The following is a 19,373-nucleotide window of genomic DNA, read 5'->3' as shown; positions in this document are numbered from 1 at the left end:
TAGTATAAAGGGAAGTTGCTCCGACACGGCTGCTGTACCCCGAAGCGAGTACATATGGTCACCGCCCGTGCCTGTTTTGTAAAGAGCTTCTTTTATGTGATCTTGAATACATCATCTTCTACAAAGTGTGGCCGAAAAAAGTGATCGAAAAATAATCAGACCGTTAACGTTGACAAAGGAGCTTACGCTTAACGTTTATAATGAGATAGTCATTTTGGGAGGATTACATTGGACGGGTGAGCATACGTATCGGGAGTTAGCGTGGTGATTAAGCATTTCAAACTATGAGAAAAACATTAACAGCTTTAGACGGATTAGGTCACGACAACTAAGAGGTCATAGATGGTCTACAGGTCTATCCAGGACAATGTGTGGACCCCATCTGAGATGTTTTCATAAAAACAAGCACTTCCGTTAAATAACGTCATTAGCTAACGTCACTGACGTCAATAGCTAATTAGAAGTACGATTCTGATGAATTTATGACAGTGTGTTGTTTGTGTGGAATTTTTACACCTATATTTAAGAGAAGGAATATTGTAAAATGTTATTTTTAAGTTATTTATTTTCACATTAAATACGAATCGAATGATGCTTAGAACGCTATCAGGAACGATAAACTTGTTTTACTTTAATATCGAAAGTTTCATATTTGATAATTTTGCTATGTGGCTAGTAATATATCTTTGATAATATTAAAAAAATGCCTTATCTAAATTGATTTTATTTATTATTGAGTTAGTTTCGCTGCGACAAGCGGGCGTCTTTACGGAGAGAGATACTTTAAGCATCCACACAAGTGGCACGCACAAGAGAATATAGCACACTTAAAACAGTATATCAATTGAAACTGCCGTATCGCGTGTTTGAGATTGGCTATTCTATGTGATATGAAGGGTTTTCTGGATGAAAGATGATTAGTGTATATATTTAGCCACTTGGTAAAATTCAGAAAGCTTTCGCATGAGATTTGCCTCATCTGGTTGTGTTTCGTCATGTTGTAGTGTTATGTAAACCATCACAGATTGGACGGCCCATAAAAATATACGCCTGCTTTTTTAAATCCGACCAGTAGGCTAATTAGACTTAATTAATCTAGTTATCACCATTTTCGTCTCGTTAACGCTATTTACTGCTTAATTGAGAGCTGTTAGTAGGCAGACCTTTTGGCGATTCCACCGCTTGGGCGGTACTGAATAACGCCGTTTGCATGCACACCCATTGGACCGGACAAATATAAAAATGCAATTTAACCGACGACACTAAGAGGCGTAGGTACACGGATGTCGGTTCGATGTGACGCCTTCGGTCTGACGAAGGCGACACAATCGGAGGGAAGTCAGAAGGGGAGGGGGGTTCTGTTCTCAAAATCGTTCTGCAGGAAACAAGCTTTGCATGACTGGGTCTCCGGTTTTCTTTCGCCTTCGTGCATCGGTCCAGCAGGCAAATCTTCCTTTGGTCTGTCAAATTGAAACCCTGACTGATGGAAATGTCCCAGGTCTGCCCTGTTCCAAAACCCAACAGCCAAAACCGCTAGGATCCTAGTTTCATATTTTTTTTATTTCATGCTTTCTCTTCTTATTGCTAGCTTTCGGATACTTTATTTGCGAGCTAAATTTACCATCTCTGTTCAAGATCACCCTCTAGGCTTTTAGTTAACTCAGATTAAATATTTATAAATGGGATATAGACCGTGAAGAGCAAAAAGGTTGCCAATGGTCGCCAGCAGTATATGCGAAGACTATGCCGAGACCTCCGCGGAGATACGGACAAACATACCGGGATGCCAAAGGTGAAGGCATAATCCTCATCGACTCGACGATGGCTATAGAGGCTACATTTTTGAGCTGCCTACGACCACGTCTTCATACTTATCCGAAAGTTCTTCACGGGTCGGACGCCGTTATTTCTCGGCTTTGCTGTAACAGCAAACATTTTCTTTTGTAAAATTCATTTGTACTTCCCAATACTAGTGCCGCCGCTACTACTCCGACCTTTGTCGTATGCGTGTTGTGCCAGTCTGCTAGTAGAGGGGAAATGCTTCCGTGAAAGTGGATAGGTGAAAAACGCGTCTTAGCAAATGAAGGCAAAGGGCAGGACTTCCTCGAGGGTGCTTAACGAAATTCAGTTTGGATGAAATTCTGCAGTCCAGTTCCTTTCAAATACAAGTATTTATTAAACAGGGCTCAACCGGAAGGACATCCATGCGCTATGAAGGACTTTTTCGTGAGAGAATGAATCGGTGAACAGATAACTTTAGTCAAGGCAAAACGACAATGGCAGGTACCCAAAATTCAAGCAGTCCACCCAGTAACGCCTTAGTCGGTTGGGGTCAGCGAATCGGAAAATTAGAGCAAACGGCAAGAAAAGTAGAAAACAAGGACCTGCCTCGTCGGATCTTGACCGCGCCGAAATCAGTGCTCAAAAGTGGAAGACCGAATACTATGAGGTATAAAAGGTTTATATATATGTATGGAACATGAAACGGTAGGTAAAATAAACCATCTTTGGACATAAAAGAAACTGAAAAAATTTAGGGAGTAAGTAAATAAATTTTATGGTACTTGACGAAACAGAATACCAGCTTCCAAATAATAAACAAGAACCTTTATTAACAGCAAGTTTGTAGTTAAGTTTGACGTCACGATTTCAAGTTCATCCATAAAATCGTGCGCCTTCGAAATTCAAAAGCCGTTCTAGCGGGAAAAAGGGAATAAAAAGTGACTACACCGCAAAGCTGAGTCACTTTTTACCACATCGTCACCCTCTATTTGCGTTCGTGCTCTGCTGCTGTTCATTGGGCAATGCTGTTCAATTGGGAGGATACAAGAGCTAAAATTCGTATGAACAGTATATATACGCGGACCACTGCTTATTGACGAAAGCCTCCGAAGGCTTTTTGTTAAGATGGGCTTTATGTAATATATAGGATAAATGTTTTCTCTGACTTACGATTTCCCAATTTTTTACCATATTCCGCTTGTCGGAGGTTTAACCAGGACGACACGATATACTCAAATGAAATCAGCTGCTATTCCACGCTTTTTTAGTGTGGAAATATACCCCATGGGGAAGAATGTACAGCAAAGAAGAAGAACAAAAAGGCAGCCCAATGCTTCTGACGCAGCGGATTGGACTAGATAGAACGGCAAGTAGGTAAGTTTAAAAAATCGATACAAATGCGTGTACGGAATGGAAATGCCGCCATGGTGTTCTCGTAATCAGAACAGATCTATACGAAATGTAGTTCCTTTCAATAAAGAATGATTTTGGAAAAAATCGTTTTTTAGCGAGACAAAGCTGGGGTACAAATTGCGAGAAGGTCACCTTAGACACTATTACACATTATTAATTTATCTACGGCTTTGCAATTAGTAACTACTCTTAGGTTATTAACGTGATTTGTATCTAACACACGTTAAGGTATTCACTTAACGTAATTACAGAATGGCGTGTTAATCTTAAGGCGTTAATAGGTATTTTTGGTCGATCTACCGCGAATCTATAGTGAACAATGTTTAGTGTGCTCTTAGTATCTCTTTTCCGTCTATTTCAAAGGATCTGGCCGGAATCAATCGATCGGACGTTTTATCGTTCCTGATTACATGTCACATTCTGCTATACTAAATCAGTTTGATAATTATTCCTGATTCCTTTTTGTAGTTGATCTATGTTTCGCTCTAAGCGATATGTCATAAAGCTCTAGCAACAAGACGGCTGGATTCAAATATCTAAGGTCATAACTTTCATTTTGTCTATCGCTTTACGGACGATGCGTTCCTTTTTGCTATCCTCGGTATATGCTTATACATAGGGAAATAAATACAAATCAGACGCAGAATTCAACAGACACCTATGTTGCTCCTAAATTGATCATAAACCGTGAAGTGGTGGATCTGATATATTCGAGCGGCTACTATTGCTTGCACTGTCGGCACTGCTGCTTAGACGATTCTGGTTGATTAATTATTCAGCAAGCGTGTATCTATGACGAAGTCAGACTGAGGTTGGAAATGATCGAAGCATTCAATCTAGATATACATACACATGATGGGATTAGTATATAGGAATAGTTTAAGCTTTTTGTCAAGATGTAAATACATGACAAGTTGCGCTTTCTGTTGCAACTGAATCGGAACCGATGATGGATGGCAGACCTTGGAGAACGGGATGAAGACGTTACCGCACCTTGATAAGACGATCTCTGTTGACGCAGCGAGATTAGGAAGCGGTACGGTCAGGAGGATTTTGGGATGGCCTTGACGATACACTGCAGGCATATTAAAAAGCTGTGCAGGACAGCACTTGTCGAGCCAATAAGGACTGTGCTTTCGATCATTATATCCTAGTGCATCCGCTTATGTCTCTGTGCAGACTTCGTGACGTTTTAAGCGTACGGTGTTGCCGACCTTTAGTGTATAACTTTTCTCTTATCATATACACGGTCTCCATGAATCCCATTGGACCCACTCGCGTGGGCCAACAGTTACCGCTTCAACCTGTTGTCATTGAAAAGCGAATAGAAGCAATAAAATTAAACCCATTGCCATAACAGAGTATCACAGATAGCCATAATAACCATCCTCTGCTTTGCAGAAGAATGGTCATCTTGACCAATAGAGTAAACACTGTAACAAATGGATTTATGCGGTTATTCTAGAAGTGGCCGTAAAATACAAATTGACAAAGTGTAAGTTAACCATAGTTGCATCAGTAATATTCTTTTTCGTTCGGAAGTCCGCCTTCTTTCAGTATGGGTTACCCAACACTGAACTATCACATTGCGACCCGGTCCTTTTTAACAAGTCTTTTGTTCTTTCTTTTTAACCTTATATTCATTTTCTAGTTCCGCTGTGTTTGACATTAGTGATGACGTTCATTGTCGTTATTCTGCTGTCTAGGCCAGCCTTTTGTCCCAACCTCTCTTTTACCAATTAGGACTCGAATTTTTTTTTGCAAAATTTAGCCAGAGAGGAAGACGGCCCAATAGTTACCACAGGAGCAACAACAGTAAGCGTACAACCTGGAGAAAAAGCTACGTGCTATGTGTGTTTGGGGTCGGCTAAAACAACCGGGTTTTTCCTGATATATAAGCATTGCTTAATTGCAACACGTTTTATCCGCGGATTATATTTCTATTTCTCTTCCTTTCCTTAAGCGTCAAAAAGATTTCACTATGATCAGCTGCCTGCATTGTTCTGCTGACCCTGTCGTCGAAGTCCGGCAGGTCACTTCGTGTCTGTCTGTTGTATACGCACTTGTTGGCTCCGTGCACGGCCTAGCTTTTTGGCGCACAGGAAGAAAGAGTGGAACAGAGGCAGACATGATAAACGAGAGATATAAAATTGGCTTCCCTTTGGCCATGAAGAAACGGCAATGTATCAGCATATTTGGCTGCATCGTTTTTTCAGTTCTCTTTTCATCTCCCAGCATCACCAGCTTGTCATCTCCACCCCAGCACACGTTTTGTCCCTGTTGTTTCCTGACCATTGGTGTTTGGCCTACGCACAGTGTTCCTAAAAACACATGTCTGGCAAGTTTTGCTCTCCGAGCAAGGTTCGAAAAATCGTCTCTCTTTTCTTAGTTTTCTCCCTAAGATCTCAAACGAAAATCCCCCAAGGGTTGAGACTTTCAACCTTCCGTATTTTTCAACATCGATAGAGATCCATTACAGTTGGGAGTTGCGGATATTTCGGAGTTAGCTTAGATGACTACTTAAAGGAAAGTCAAAGGGGTTACTGCGAAAGATACTTGGCAGACAGAAGGTTTACGGCCAGCAACGCTTAAGTCTTCTTCGATATGTGGCTCGAGGATATAAGCTTATCCCGCATCCTTCTGAGCACCTCCTCTAGTTGTTCTTCGTAAATGCTTCGATGCTCCAGTCTTCTTCCGTCGACCTTCTTCGGTTTCGTACGTCTTTCCTTCTCCGTCTCATCTCGTTTTCCGATGCCTCCCGATCTAAAACGACCTGCCCTGTCTCTGTCTTAATCGCTTCCATCTCCCACTACTTCGTTCTGATCTTTGACCTTCGTTGTTTGTTTGCTCGGTCATTTGTGCTGCTATCTCGTTCGTATTTGCAGAATAAGAGATGAGGGAACCAGCCAGCCGCTGGTCAACGCATTTATTTGCGGAGGAAAACCCCGTCGTTACGCAGATAAAAGCTGAGAAAGAACAGGATTTTAGGCGGACCGGAAAGTGGATGTATTGGTCCACTCGTTGTTGGTAGCTTTCCTCCGTTTAGATGGACAAGAAGTGTGCCTGAAAGACGCTCTAGAACAATATGCGAGCTCGGTGCATGTCGGCTGACCAGGATCTGCCTGATGTTTCAGTATTGCTTTCTAAATCTGTTTACAAAGCCACAAAGACAAAGGCTTTGTTTGTGTCCTCTCCTCTTTTCGTTCACTTTTTGAAAAGCCACCACTAGCAGACTTCAACCATCGGTCGAAATAATAGCGTTAGCGAATATCCTTTACCCTCCAGAGCGGGGGGCAATAAGGAAAGGCCTTGGAGGTTTTGGCCAATGATAGTCGTACTTCGATGAACGACTGTTTGTCATACTGCGCGGTGTCCTTCAGTCTAGCTTTGTGAAGAAAGAAAACAGCGAGTTGCAATTTAAATTTATTTAAGCTATCTATTTGGGTTCACGCCCCTTTTGCGCTCACTGCTTCAGATTATCTATATCGTTGGTATAATATATATATATAAACACAGAAATTCGTCGTTGAACAAAAAATCGGGTAGTGAAACGGTAGGCAGATTTTAGGAAAAAAATATTGGGTCATCGTATACAAACAGTGGACGGAGAATAATGGAGTCCATTGAATAGGATGAGGGCAAAATCGGCGCCTGTGGAAAACAATCCTCAAAGAAATTCTACATAAGATGATGAAACGCTAGAAGCAGCACTAAGAAATGAGAGAAAACCAGCTCTCGAATGCTAAAAGAACTGAAAAGTAGAATGGCAACCATCTCACCACGAGTAGTAAAGAACAATGGCCTCGCGGAGTATAGAGCAAATACTAAAACAACTCCCTTCGTCGTTGTAGGCCATCGGCCTTAAATACCACAATAAAGAGAAGGCCGAAAGAAACAGACGTTGAGAACTACTGCACCATAGGCACCACCATCCACAATCCAAAGCACAAAGCAATCCGAATATCAATCGTCTACAAAGCTGCCACGGCCTGCCCAGCCCTGCTCTTGGCCAGATAAAAATTTGTTCTCAGTTTAAAGAAAAGAGTCTCTAACATCAAAAGGCTCGGCCGAAATAAACGCCAGCGTTCAGTGATGACCTACTGAACCCCTTGATTAGCGCTAACCAATTGAATGAGCTGCTGAATTCCGCGATCTGGCGGCCTCAATGCTTGACCAATAAAAAGACAGTCGGCGAAGATTCGCTAGAGAACAGACTGGGAACCTAGTGTTTCAGCAAGCGCTAAGTATTTGCAGGCGTGAAAAATCATTTCGTATTGAGGATGGTTCATACATGACAGTAAAACCAATTTATCCCCGTGATAGCCTAGTGGATAACGCATTTGTGTACTAATCTTCGGAAGATGTTGTAGTATAAGCTGAAGTCCAGACATAGACATACGTCGTTTCGCGTTGGGAGCCAGCCGTCTGATGGAGTGCTTAATGGCGGTGCCGAACGCAAAGCTCAAAACATAGAATAAAATCAATCTACTGATACACGCGCAGTCGAACTGGAGAATGGAATAGTAGCCATTTACTTGTTTGTTAGGGAACAGGCGCCGTTTAAAAAAGCGAGTTTTGAAGAAGGAGGGAAAAATGCCTGGCTTGGAATCTGTTTGTGGAAAGTATGCCGGTGTAAATAGAACTGGATTGTATGTGCGAGCCAATTTTCCTAAGACACTACGATGAAATGGGTTACAACAAAGATGAATCATAGGAAAGCGTAAATAGCAATGAATAAAATTGGTATGCCAGTGGTGGAATAAGTTTCCGCCTTATTCGTTTGTGATTATCCTAGGGCATTATTCTAGTACACTCACTTATCCATCTCATCATGAGGATGAACCAGTAATTTGTACCGTAGATTTTTTTGTCCTTCCGGAAAGCGTTTGAGATGTGCTGTTTTGCGAAGAAAAAATGTTTTATCCAGCAGATGCGAGCAGTATAACTAAAATTTTGCTTTATTACATGTAAACTTTTTTAACGTGTCTATTTAAATGTTAACAACTATGTATCTAAGTTTTAAAAAAGAACGCATTACGCAATTGCATTTACTATAGTGATTATCCAAATCCTCGTACAAATCCATAGATAATACATTTTATTGTCTCTAAAACAACACCCTCTGTCCTGTGAACGATACGGCGCTTTAAGATATTTCCGTTGGAACAAGCACACTGACGGCACAGGTTCATTTAGTATAGTCCGATATTGTTTATTTTCAAAGCAGTCTCTTACGCACATGTCTTTCGTACGACTCAGTCGCTATGGGATCCTCTGCTATATCATTACATAAAAGAATACTTTATGATAGCAACGCTATGAGTGATGGCATACTACTACGATGAAATCATTTCCTCGTTCCTACACTGTGACGCTTGACTTTAGCTCGTAACCCTACTACCAGTTGTGTGAGAGAAGTCTACGTCAAAGTAATTATGATACCGCCTCAGTAAGATTAAAGCAAAGCGGCAAACATCCGCCAGCTCCGACGACATCAGGCAACCGCTCTTGTGGTAGCGCAATGGGCGCGCCAACGCTAACCCTTGGGGGACCACAAACAGGATCACAGTGTTCGGGTACACAGGCCTGCGCCCCTTGCAAGTTACCCTTTTCCAGAGACATGCGGCTGACTACGGACTGTTGCGCCGTTTCCCGCTGCTACCTTTGCCGACAATCTCCCGAAACAACCCCCATTCGCTTCAGCTTGTACCGGGTATTTAGGTAAATGAACTTTAGTAGTGGCAGTTGCTCCCTTCTCATCGGAACCGGTTGGGTGGCTGGCCCTGCTACTTGGGTCGTTCGCTCGTAATGATGGTGGATTCATGAGGCGGTAAGGCTGAGCGCGGTTGCTCGTTCTAATGAATTTAGTAGTTATATTCGATAGTGCGTGGTGGCTTGGGCTGTGTAAGCAGTTCGCCAGGACCACGTAGGCCGCCTGGCAGGTTCTGAGCAAACTATGCGATATAGACAGCAGCGAAGCAGGCTGAGCCAGCACCCAGCGGCTATTGAACAGGGGAGCATCGGATAGCTACCAACGTATTATATGGCACCTTGCACTTCGTGCTATGGCCCTGATTTCCTGCAGCTCAGCAGATATTCATTTAAAACTTCATTTCTTTATCTTTCACAACCGTATTTTGTACACAACACCAAACGCCGGACTAATGTTGTTGAGTCTAACGTGGCCACTGGTATTGCCAACACTATACCTCCGGGGGCGACCGATATCTTTGCGCGTCCATCTCATTGTCGATTGAGAACATAGAGCAGGCGTCTGCTCCGACTTCGGCCCAAAGCAACGCTACAACGCAGGTCTGCACCGACATGTTCTTGCGAGTACAACGCTACCGCTTGTTCAGGACGAGAGCTGCTGGAGCGTTCTACTGTCCTAGAGCAACACCGAACAGGGATGGCCTTCAGAAAAATAGACTCTTGCTGCAGTATGTAAGAGAATTATGTAGAATGTGGCATCCTTAAAATAGTGTGTATGAACGATATTCGCGCTTTTTGATATGGTATCGTTCCGCTCGCATCGTTGGAGCCGCATCACAACATACTCCGTATCTGCATGTGAATTTACCGAACCAGACTACAGTAGCCGAGGGCGATACTTGGGGCTTTTGCGTTCGGCTTTCGAAGGCCTGATCAATAGCCTAATCGCTATTTGATTTAACAGCACTATAGGATTCGCTACTTTCGCTCTTTTTAAATAGGTAGCTAGATCGAGAATTAAGCAGAAGGCCACCGGGAAAGAGCTCGATCAAGAGCCCGGATGCTTTCTCTCCTTCCGCGTCTTACGCACTCCCTTTCTTCCCCCTTGGCTACGCACATAGGGGCTTACAGTTCATATTTCTCGTTGATGATGACTTGGGACAAGATTACTTGACCGCTTGCCGGTTCCCTATCCGACGACGGATGTTATTCGGCCGGGCGAGTGAGCAAAGGATTGATTTCAATGACCTTGTGCTGTACTATTCTGCTAGCCCTCGGGTTTCTTCCATTTCGGACTCTTCATACGGGTTACCTTGGAACGAACTAGCTAGCCAGAAGTAGCAGCAAGCTCGTTGATTTAGTCAACACTCTGCATTGGTGCAAAGAAAGCGAAGTGCCGCTCAACTGGAGAGTTCGTATGGTTTAAGGGTAAGTTTGAGCGAAGCTGCCTTTAGAAGCGGCCAACAGCTCAGAGCAGTTCCTTTTGCGTGTAAGTGCGTCCCTACGCCCGAGTTCCCTCATTCGTCTTCATATCTGTTCTCAGAAAACCTCGAGGTCGTCTCGTTGGAGTTTTCGTAAAGTATCGGAGCGCCTTACGCCAGCCACTGTCAAAGCCGTCTATAGTGAACCAGCGCAGAGTAATATAAGCAATCGAACGCTTCTTTTGTTCGACCGTAACAGCATCAGTGGACATTGGGGCGATAGCCAGTTTGCGCCGTTTGTGAACTCATAGATGGGGACGCTTTAGAGGGTAAAAGGGAGGGCAGAAAGAAGTTAAGCACACAACGTGATAGTATATGTAGTCCTGCAGTTGCGGACTGAAATAATCGTTTCTGTCTTCCGGTAAAGTGTAGTCCGGTGAAAAGCAGACAGTTACATAATTTGCACACTACCACCCTTCCAAAGTTTCACTGTAAATTGTTACCAGCTCCTCCATAGATACTGGCCGCCAACTGAGCCAACTGAGCTCTATCGTCGTCGTTCGCGTCGGAGTTCAGGTTGCAAGCTTCTGCCACCAAAACAACAACAACAACGATATAGCTTCAACGAAGTCCGGTGGTCATATCCATGCAGGCGTGCGGGACTTGAAAACATATACGTGGCAGGTACGCTTCTTGAGCACAACGCGACTGGTGACGTTTTGGAACGAACAGAAGAAAAAATCGTGTAAAATTAAATGGTTACATCACAGTTAGGCGGCGCTGCTGCCCGATCTGTTGCGTTTAACCGAACACCTGACTGACGTTATTTAACAGAGTCTGACGTGACGATGCGTATAGTAGAAAACTGAGATCATTTCGTTTTGTCATCAATGGAAATGCTTGAAAATGTTTGCTGAACAGTAAAATCGCTAAGGACAAATTAAACAGAGGAAAAAGAAAAGACAAGTAGCGTCTGGAGCTTTCTGTTGGGTAGAAACTAACAAAAAGCGAAAGCTGCCTGTCTACTGGACATATGCAGCCGTAGTAACACACTTCTAACATAATATCCCTAACGACAATAGGCTTATTTTTGCAATACGACAGATGTCGGTTGAAACAAAAAGTAGGACTTAGAGCTCAATGAAACCTAAAGTGTTCTATCGTACAAAAATCTTGCACGTGTATACATTGTGCACATATGCATGGCTGACATATATGTATATATATGGGGCTAGTAGGACTTCATGTCAAGCGAAAGAAAATTAGCCCATGCCGGATCGTCAAGTAGTCGCGACAGATAACTATACTTATTTAGTCTAACGTCCTTTCTTTTATTACCTATGCACATTTGGTTACAGTGATAAAGCGGACATTTACGGCGAAGGTATTCGAACGAACGATAATCCGGGGTAATACAGGTGTCCTGCGATGTCATATCAGCGACGTAGACAGAGCGTACATTCAAGTCAAGACGTGGCTTGTTAACTCATTTCGATTAAACGCTGGTTCAATAGGAGGTAAGTGAAAAGTAAAGTACCTTTATTAAGCTATGTAGGCTTTATTCTAATAAGGACGTCTAGTAACATTCGAATAGCTCTCTGATAGGTAAGCACATCCTTTAAGTAAAACAAGTGTGATTTTCAACAATGCCGTCAGCTCATCAAAGGAAATGTTTTCTTTGGGCACTATTCATAACCGAAGCCATATTTAAATAATCACCTATGACCGTTTGTATATTTACTACTTTAGGCAGGAACATGAGTGAAAAATGGGCCGAGAAACAATTTACGTATTACCAAAAATATTGACTAGCATTCAGCCCAGTTTTAGCCTGTGACGAATCTGGCAAGTAGCTTACACGGAAAGCATTGATTGTGATTGGCTGTTTACCAATACACTTTGCAGTGCGCGGAAAATATAGCGTATTGTCAAATGGAGGTGACCTCCATATACGGAATGTGGATTCAACGGATGCTGCAGCAACATATGAATGTATGGCACAGCATTTGCTCACACAGGAAACGGCCATTAGCATCGCTGGCAAGAAAATCATAGTTCGAGGTAAGTTTTACAAAAGGCGCTTTTGCTGACAGTACCCGTCCCCGAATGGGTACGGCGATAGCTGGACGAGGAACCTTTGCATAAACATTGTCTCCATTCAGGAATACTCAGTAATAAGCTCTACACAGGATACATCTAAAAGTCAGTGAACAATATAATTATTTATTTATACGGACACCTATGTTTTCTAAGCTGTCTCAGCCAGATCTTGCGATTGAAAAGCAATATTGCTATTAACTACTAAATAAGTGTTTCAAAGTTCAATCTCTGGTTAAGTACTGCGCGAGACAGTTGGCGGGTTTTTTCAGCACAAGCGTGTATCTAAATTCCGTTAGTTATGAAAGCTAGCAGATTTAAAGAATATCAATCATTCGTTATATATAACGATTTTCTGTGCCGATAGTTTCTCGTACTGCGAAAAATAATGATTAGTATAGGACATAACACACTTTTTGGACACGTACCTGTTGTGCCGACTGGGCCGTTCAGGTCAGCGTTTAATGACTCTCCCTTTTAATCATCGGCGTTAAAATACTTTAAAGTCAATTACTTCAGTACCGCTGCTTGGCATGGATTCAAGGACTTGTTGGGCTAGCCCAATAGAACCAACTAAGAGAAGAGATTATAGTTATATTAAAAGGCTTTTTTTTTTTTCACATTCCCACTGTAACATCAAACTGTGCCTGCGTTCGAATTCGAACCTAAACGACTTTTCCGTCTAGCCACTGTGCTCTCACGGAGACTTTTCCGGGAACTTATTTTACACCATTCAATACTCTAGTGCATACACACATTTAGCGTGAAACGTTATCTTTCATTTCATTCGGTTTTCGTCTGCCCACTCCTTGCGGGGCAAGCAGAAGCCGTGTCAAAAGCCCCTCTCATCACGGATTCGCACCGTCACGTCCGGACAAAACGTGGCGCCACCGTAGAGCTGCCTTGCATTGCCCAGGCTGTTCCTCCTCCAAGCTACCAGTGGTTCCGCCGGCTCAAAAGGCAGAGCGTGCCGGTTCCCGTCGTGCCGAGTGGTCGCGTATCACAGTACGACGGCACTTTGTACATACACCAGGCGAGCACAAATGACGCCGGCACGTACCTATGCCAAACCAACAACTCGATGGGAATGGAAACCACTGAAACGGAGCTCATTGTGACGGGTTTGTATCTAAATTAGAAAATTATAGCAACGGCGCTAGTAACGCGCGTACGCGTGGTAAAACGTTGGCTGCCCCTCAGAACGATCATTGTACAGTTGCGCGATGTGTAATATAAACCATTGTCGTTGTTATTTTTTCACGTACTATACGTAGCATAATCAGAAATAGGTTTTGGTAGAAAAACTGGTGGCAATTAACATTTGGACTGCGTTTGGACAAAACAGAGAAATGAGTTTTTCTGACTCTGCTTGCTACCGATAGTATGGCAGTTATTGCATAAACCGAATCAAAGGTTCATCACTTTAAAAGCTCATTCAAAATGTTAACTCACAAGCAACAGATTACATCGTCTTACATGAATGTGTTTATATAATTTGGACCTTATTTTTTTCCAATTTCAATAATATGTAATAAATGTAATAGTTTAACCCTAAATTTCAGAAACAATAATATTACTAAGTTTTTTTTATCTGCATTAAAGGAATGCTAATGTTTTGTATTTTGCTCGAAGAAATTTATAAATATTCAGTCACATATTAACACCTCTATGCAGAGCAAACTTTTCCTGCACATATATTGTGTAATATTTTTGTATCTTTGGTGAGATAAGAAAAAGTTAATCCAAGATTCTATATATATATATATATATATGCGCTGAGTTTCCCTTTCTTCTCTATTTCTTTGTGCAGATGCATTACACGCAGTGATTACGCCACGAGTCTATCGAGCAGATTTGGGCGGTAACGTCTTACTGAACTGCACCGTTCGAGGAACCCCCGTGCATCGGGTCGAGTGGTTACACAACCAGCGTCCAGTGCATTCGCAATACGCTGGCAGCAGCTCGGGCACAACTGCGGGCATAGGGGCTGGAGGTTCTGGCCTCCACGACCCCAGCGGAGTTTCGTTCATCTACTCAATTTCGAATGCCCGTCAGGAACACAAAGGCGTTTACCAATGCTTTGCCTACAATGATGATGAAAGTACTCAGGCGTCCGCCATACTCGACATTACAGGTATGTTATATTGTTACGTGTAGGGATCAGGTTGTTAAGGAAATACTTGTCGCTTCTATGTATCGTTATCTTTCTTTAATTTTCTTTCTTATTCTGGCACTTTCCGCTACTAATTTTACGTAGAAAAGCCGTTTGAATTACCTATTTCTAGATATAGCACCAAAAATTTGCTCTCATTAAAAGTTTGACTGGGATGGGTATTGGTGGGCTCATTTGAGATTTCCGCAGCAAATCAATGTACGGTATAGCAACTATACAAGAAGCTATTAATTATAAAAAAAAAATATTAGTTCGCTACTTTTTCCTGATTCCCTGCTTTTATGGATATTAATTTCTGGCAGTAATTTCTGCTGATGCTAAGATTTAAACTTGGTTGGCTGTAGACACGTAAATTCGTTTTTATTATGTCAACACATTCGAAGAAACCCACATTAGCTATCGCGACCACGTTGCCTAATCTTCGGTGCGTAACTGTTATGGACCATTATAAAACTATTTTGGTTCGACTATTACCATCAGTTTGCTTCGTTTACAAAATTTTACTCTGAGTTCAGGCTCTGGAGACAGATATATGAAAATGCACGAATCTAAGCGACATTAGCATAAGCTGTTCAATGTAGTAGTTGGTATCCTTCCTTTCGTTCTTCTTCGATAATTATGGTAAATCAGCACATATGATCCTTGCTATCATCATATCTTCTGTTTAATGGATCGATTGTTTTGACATAACAGTGTGAATCAGCATTGTAATTTGTTTGTATGCGCGACCGCAGACGAACCCCCCGTATTGATCGAGACCTTTGAAGAGATCACGACTAGTCCAGGCCCTTCGGTGTCGCTCAAATGCATAGCTTCTGGACGACCCCTGCCGCAGGTAAGTTTTTCTCTTACTAATACGCATCTTGTCTATCGATAGTGTTGATCTCTCTGTATTCATATAATAATAATATGAATGACTGTTACGTACCCCATACCTTGGGATACATATGAAATTGAAACTATAACAGACATGTTAGCTATACTGGTTTTATATTAGGAATATGATTAAAAACTCCTTATTATAGGAATGTGTAGACTTATATTGTGTACTTAGGCGTATTTAAATGGTTAATCTCAAACCGAGACGTTGTTCTAGGGCAGATAATAGTCATGCTTTTCAAACTCCGCCGTTCTGTCATTTGATATAATTTTAATAAGTTACACAATTCATGCTTTTGTGTTATGCAGCAGTATATTTAGCTCCAATATCATAACATTGCTAGCGTCCATTTTTTTCACGCCATACAGGCCTATATGACGCTAAATACACGATTCCTTTAAACTAAATCTAAAATCTCTTATCTTGCTGACAGAATTCTCCGTTTTCCCAACGAAAGCCCCTCTCCTACAAGCTAGCGCCTCTGTTTTTTAACGCCGTCTCACTCATAAGTGGCAGTACGGGCGTCTAAAGTAACGGGAGTCTCGTTCGCTTTTTGGACTCCCGTCCTCTTATGAGAAAGTCAGGGGGGATAGCAGGGAGACGCAACGCTACGCTACACGCGTGCGTAACTTAATGACGTATTCGTCTTCGTTATCTCTAAGTGGGGTCTTTTGTCTGAGCCTCTAGGTTCACGTTGTGTCACCACTGGGATAACCCTCGTGCCCCAGTTTGCGGTATTCCTTCACAACGGCTGTACGCATCGAACGCTACTGCAAATATTCCTACCGCGTTGTTGCATGTGCGGGGTCCAAGCCTTGTCCACCGCTGGCCTGATGCCAGCCAAATCAGCTGAGCAGAAACCAATGGTGGATGGCGGTCTCATCGAAGCGAGTCACCTGACGTTGTCCCTGTGTCATCTTTGCTCTTTCTCTCGAAAGCCGAATACGCCCTGTTGGTTCATTTCTGTGGTGCACTTTCTTTTTGAAAATGATCGCGCCGCTTGCCGTCTTTAAGAGTTACATTGAATAAGGAAACAATGCACTAAGGTGTGCAGGGTTATAGCGCATCGGTCATTAACTGCTCGGGACACAGTAGCAAGAGATGCCTCGCATTGGGTTGTAAGTCGGGCGAATTTAATTTTTAGATAATGGTAGTCTGGCTTTGGCAACTAAACTTGGACGTATTGTGCGTTCGACCTCAAAAGCGTAAGTTATTTCATTCACTTTTGCCCATCTACTTGTGCAAGGACTGCCGATGAATTGGGGTATCGACAGAGTGTTTCATGATGGTGCCTGGACATTAAGTACTTTTTTGCGGGCACCTCATGTTACTCATTCATTCTGACTTAGCGTCAATCGGGCAGCCGGTTTTTTTTTAAACTGGAACGATCCGACGCTTTTTGGGGTCCAAGCTTTTATCAGAAGTTCGCGTTATCTAACGAATTCGATCATTCGGTTAGAAAGTAATTCGGGAGTGACTGTTGCTAAAACGAAACACAACACGCTGACCATTTCCTCTCTAGTATTCAATGGAAATAGCGATTAATTGTGATTATAAATCAAGTGTTTGTTGGGCACGAAATATAAAGCATGTATAACTGAATAATTAACAGGGGCTCAAAACAGAAAAGGTTCTCCTATCAGATCTCCGAGTAAAATCGAAAAAATATGCATTTATGTAATCACTACAATTACACAGGGTTTTTTAATGCAATCTGGCACTATTTATGCTATTATTCCAATGGATAACTTTGTGGGTCTTCGCTTAACTTAACAGTAAAAAAGCCTAGCCTCTCTCAGATGCCTAAATTGGATTGAACATCCAAAGTTTTCAAGTTGGACATCTCAAACCTTGCATTCACATGGCCCCAAATTATTTCGTTGCTATAGCGGGACTAAATGTGCGCACAACCGGATTCCCAATCCACCTTTCATCTTCCTCCGGGCAGCAGGTCGAATCCTTTCAAATATGACCTTTACGCTGATTGAAAGTAAACAACATACAATTACTGTAGCCAGTGCCGTATGAAAATAGCTTAAACCTAAAACACAATCAGCAATTCATTCGCTTTTACTTTCGATTCTCTCGGCTCCATACCCTTAGGTCACATGGACCCTGGATGGGGTCGCTGTTCCTGAAGATGCTCGCTACCGGATTGGCGATTACGTCACACGCGATTCGTACGTCGTGAGTTTCGTGAACATTTCTTCAGTACGGGCTCAGGACGGCGGAATGTATCAATGCACGGCTCGAAGTGACGCCGGCGAGGCGGAACACGGGCAGCGTCTTAACGTCCACGGGCCCCCGTTCGTACGTGAAATGAAAAATGTCTCGGTGTTAGCCGCGGAAACGATGACGCTCATCTGTCCTGCCGGAGGCTGGCCGATTGATTCGATCACCTGGGAAAAAGGTGAGCCTCAAAAAAATGAAGAGAGTGTACAACGTGGGATGATAATCACTGAACAATTCGAAAACAGGTTGCTTAATACTTGAATAGGCATAATTTTCATAGGTTAAAGTAGAAAAAAAAGTAAAATTAACTAAAAATTAAAGTGAAAAAATAGCAAAGACTTTCAGCAAGCTGTCGGGTAACTTGTGCTCCACCTTGTACATTCGTAATAAGACCACATCGTGAATGCCTATGCGTTTTTTTGTTTGTGACACTTAACGACTTGTACATGCATTTGACGCTTGTTGATGAATGGTAAGCAAAAATTTTGATACAACCCAAAATAGTTTCTTGCAAATAATCCGCGATATGCAGCGGCTTTCAGCGATTCTTTAGCCATTATCGCGTAGTTCGTCGTGCAACCTGCAACATACAATATGGCAATAAAGGTCATACTCATTAATCCTACTAAACGTTTATTCTGCCGCGTTTCAACTCATTATATGTTTTGCAGCGGTCTCTTTATCTAGCGTGGTGCGCTGCACGTAAGTTCACAGTACAAAGAGTTATTTGCCATGGAATAAGGTTACTCCAGTTGTTTGTCCGAAACACATGAAAAACGAAGGAAGGGCAGCTCATAAAAGACGCAAACAAACGAACTTTTTATTTAGCGCAGTGCGAAACAAGCTGGGCCGTGTAGGATAGCTGGTGCCGAATAGGACCACACAGCTCCCATGGGAAACGTGCATTACGAAATGAGACTTCTTGTCCTAACTCCTCATGGCAGTTGTAAAGTCCCTCACCGTAGTATTCGTGCACTTCTTCACCCAATTTCTTCCATTCATTCGCCAAGCACTGAGGAAAAAATATGCGGAGAAACACGAGCCAGTCAGGGGCAGAACTATATACAGAAGCACGAGCAAGCTTATTTCAAGCACAAAATAACCAAATCCCGCTTTCCAAAGGGAACCCCATATACATCCCTCGCTGCACCACTTGCACGTATGTTTTCGAAAGATTTTCGTTTGAAAACGCGTCTAGTCATTTGACTGTTGTGCTTGGCTGGTCCACATAGCACAGACCCGATTATTTCTGTTCACCTTACATCTCTAATGTGGCCCACTACAAATTTATGCCCCTGACGGACCTGTATACGAGCACATCTACACACTTTTGGTCGCCCATTTGCCTCTAGTAGGGCAGACCCTCCCTAAAACATGCAGCAAGTGTAGGAACATATTTATCTACGAGGATCCTGCTACAAGAAAGAGTGTAACAGCCTTATGATGTTTGCAGTGCTTTCGTATGATCGCGGCCCGCATGCTCTCCTCTGTAGCCTGCAAGCTAGCTGGAGCAGAACGTCTTGCGGGGAATCCTTGGCAAAGCTCGCCGAAACAGAACGAAGATTTAGCGCGACCGCGAAAATTAGGTTTGTTTGGATAGGAGGATACGGTGCCTTGAGACAGTATTTCAGCGTTTGAGTCTCACTTAGTCCACGGAACAGAC

At 42.6% G+C, this 19,373-nt stretch overlaps 1 protein-coding gene across 1 annotated transcript in view; it reads left to right on the top strand.

Annotated features, from left to right (window-relative positions):
• Positions 1 to 19,373, top strand: part of LOC111266483 (cell adhesion molecule Dscam1) — a 96,682-nt gene that overhangs the window by 48,875 nt on the left and 28,434 nt on the right. Inside the window, exons 4-9 of the mRNA XM_086970920.1 lie at positions 11,687 to 11,845; positions 12,234 to 12,389; positions 13,250 to 13,546; positions 14,236 to 14,559; positions 15,333 to 15,433; positions 17,582 to 17,888. Coding sequence (XP_086827046.1) covers positions 11,687 to 11,845; positions 12,234 to 12,389; positions 13,250 to 13,546; positions 14,236 to 14,559; positions 15,333 to 15,433; positions 17,582 to 17,888 — 1,344 coding nt within the window. The remainder of the gene's footprint in view (positions 1 to 11,686; positions 11,846 to 12,233; positions 12,390 to 13,249; positions 13,547 to 14,235; positions 14,560 to 15,332; positions 15,434 to 17,581; positions 17,889 to 19,373) is intronic.

Source organism: Varroa jacobsoni, unplaced genomic scaffold (assembly GCF_002532875.2).
Source record: "Varroa jacobsoni isolate VJ856 unplaced genomic scaffold, vjacob_1.0 scaffold_1086, whole genome shotgun sequence".
NCBI classification, from domain to species: domain Eukaryota; kingdom Metazoa; phylum Arthropoda; class Arachnida; order Mesostigmata; family Varroidae; genus Varroa; species Varroa jacobsoni.
Note: the sequence above shows the minus strand (reverse complement) of the source record. Positions and strands in the feature narration are given on the sequence as shown.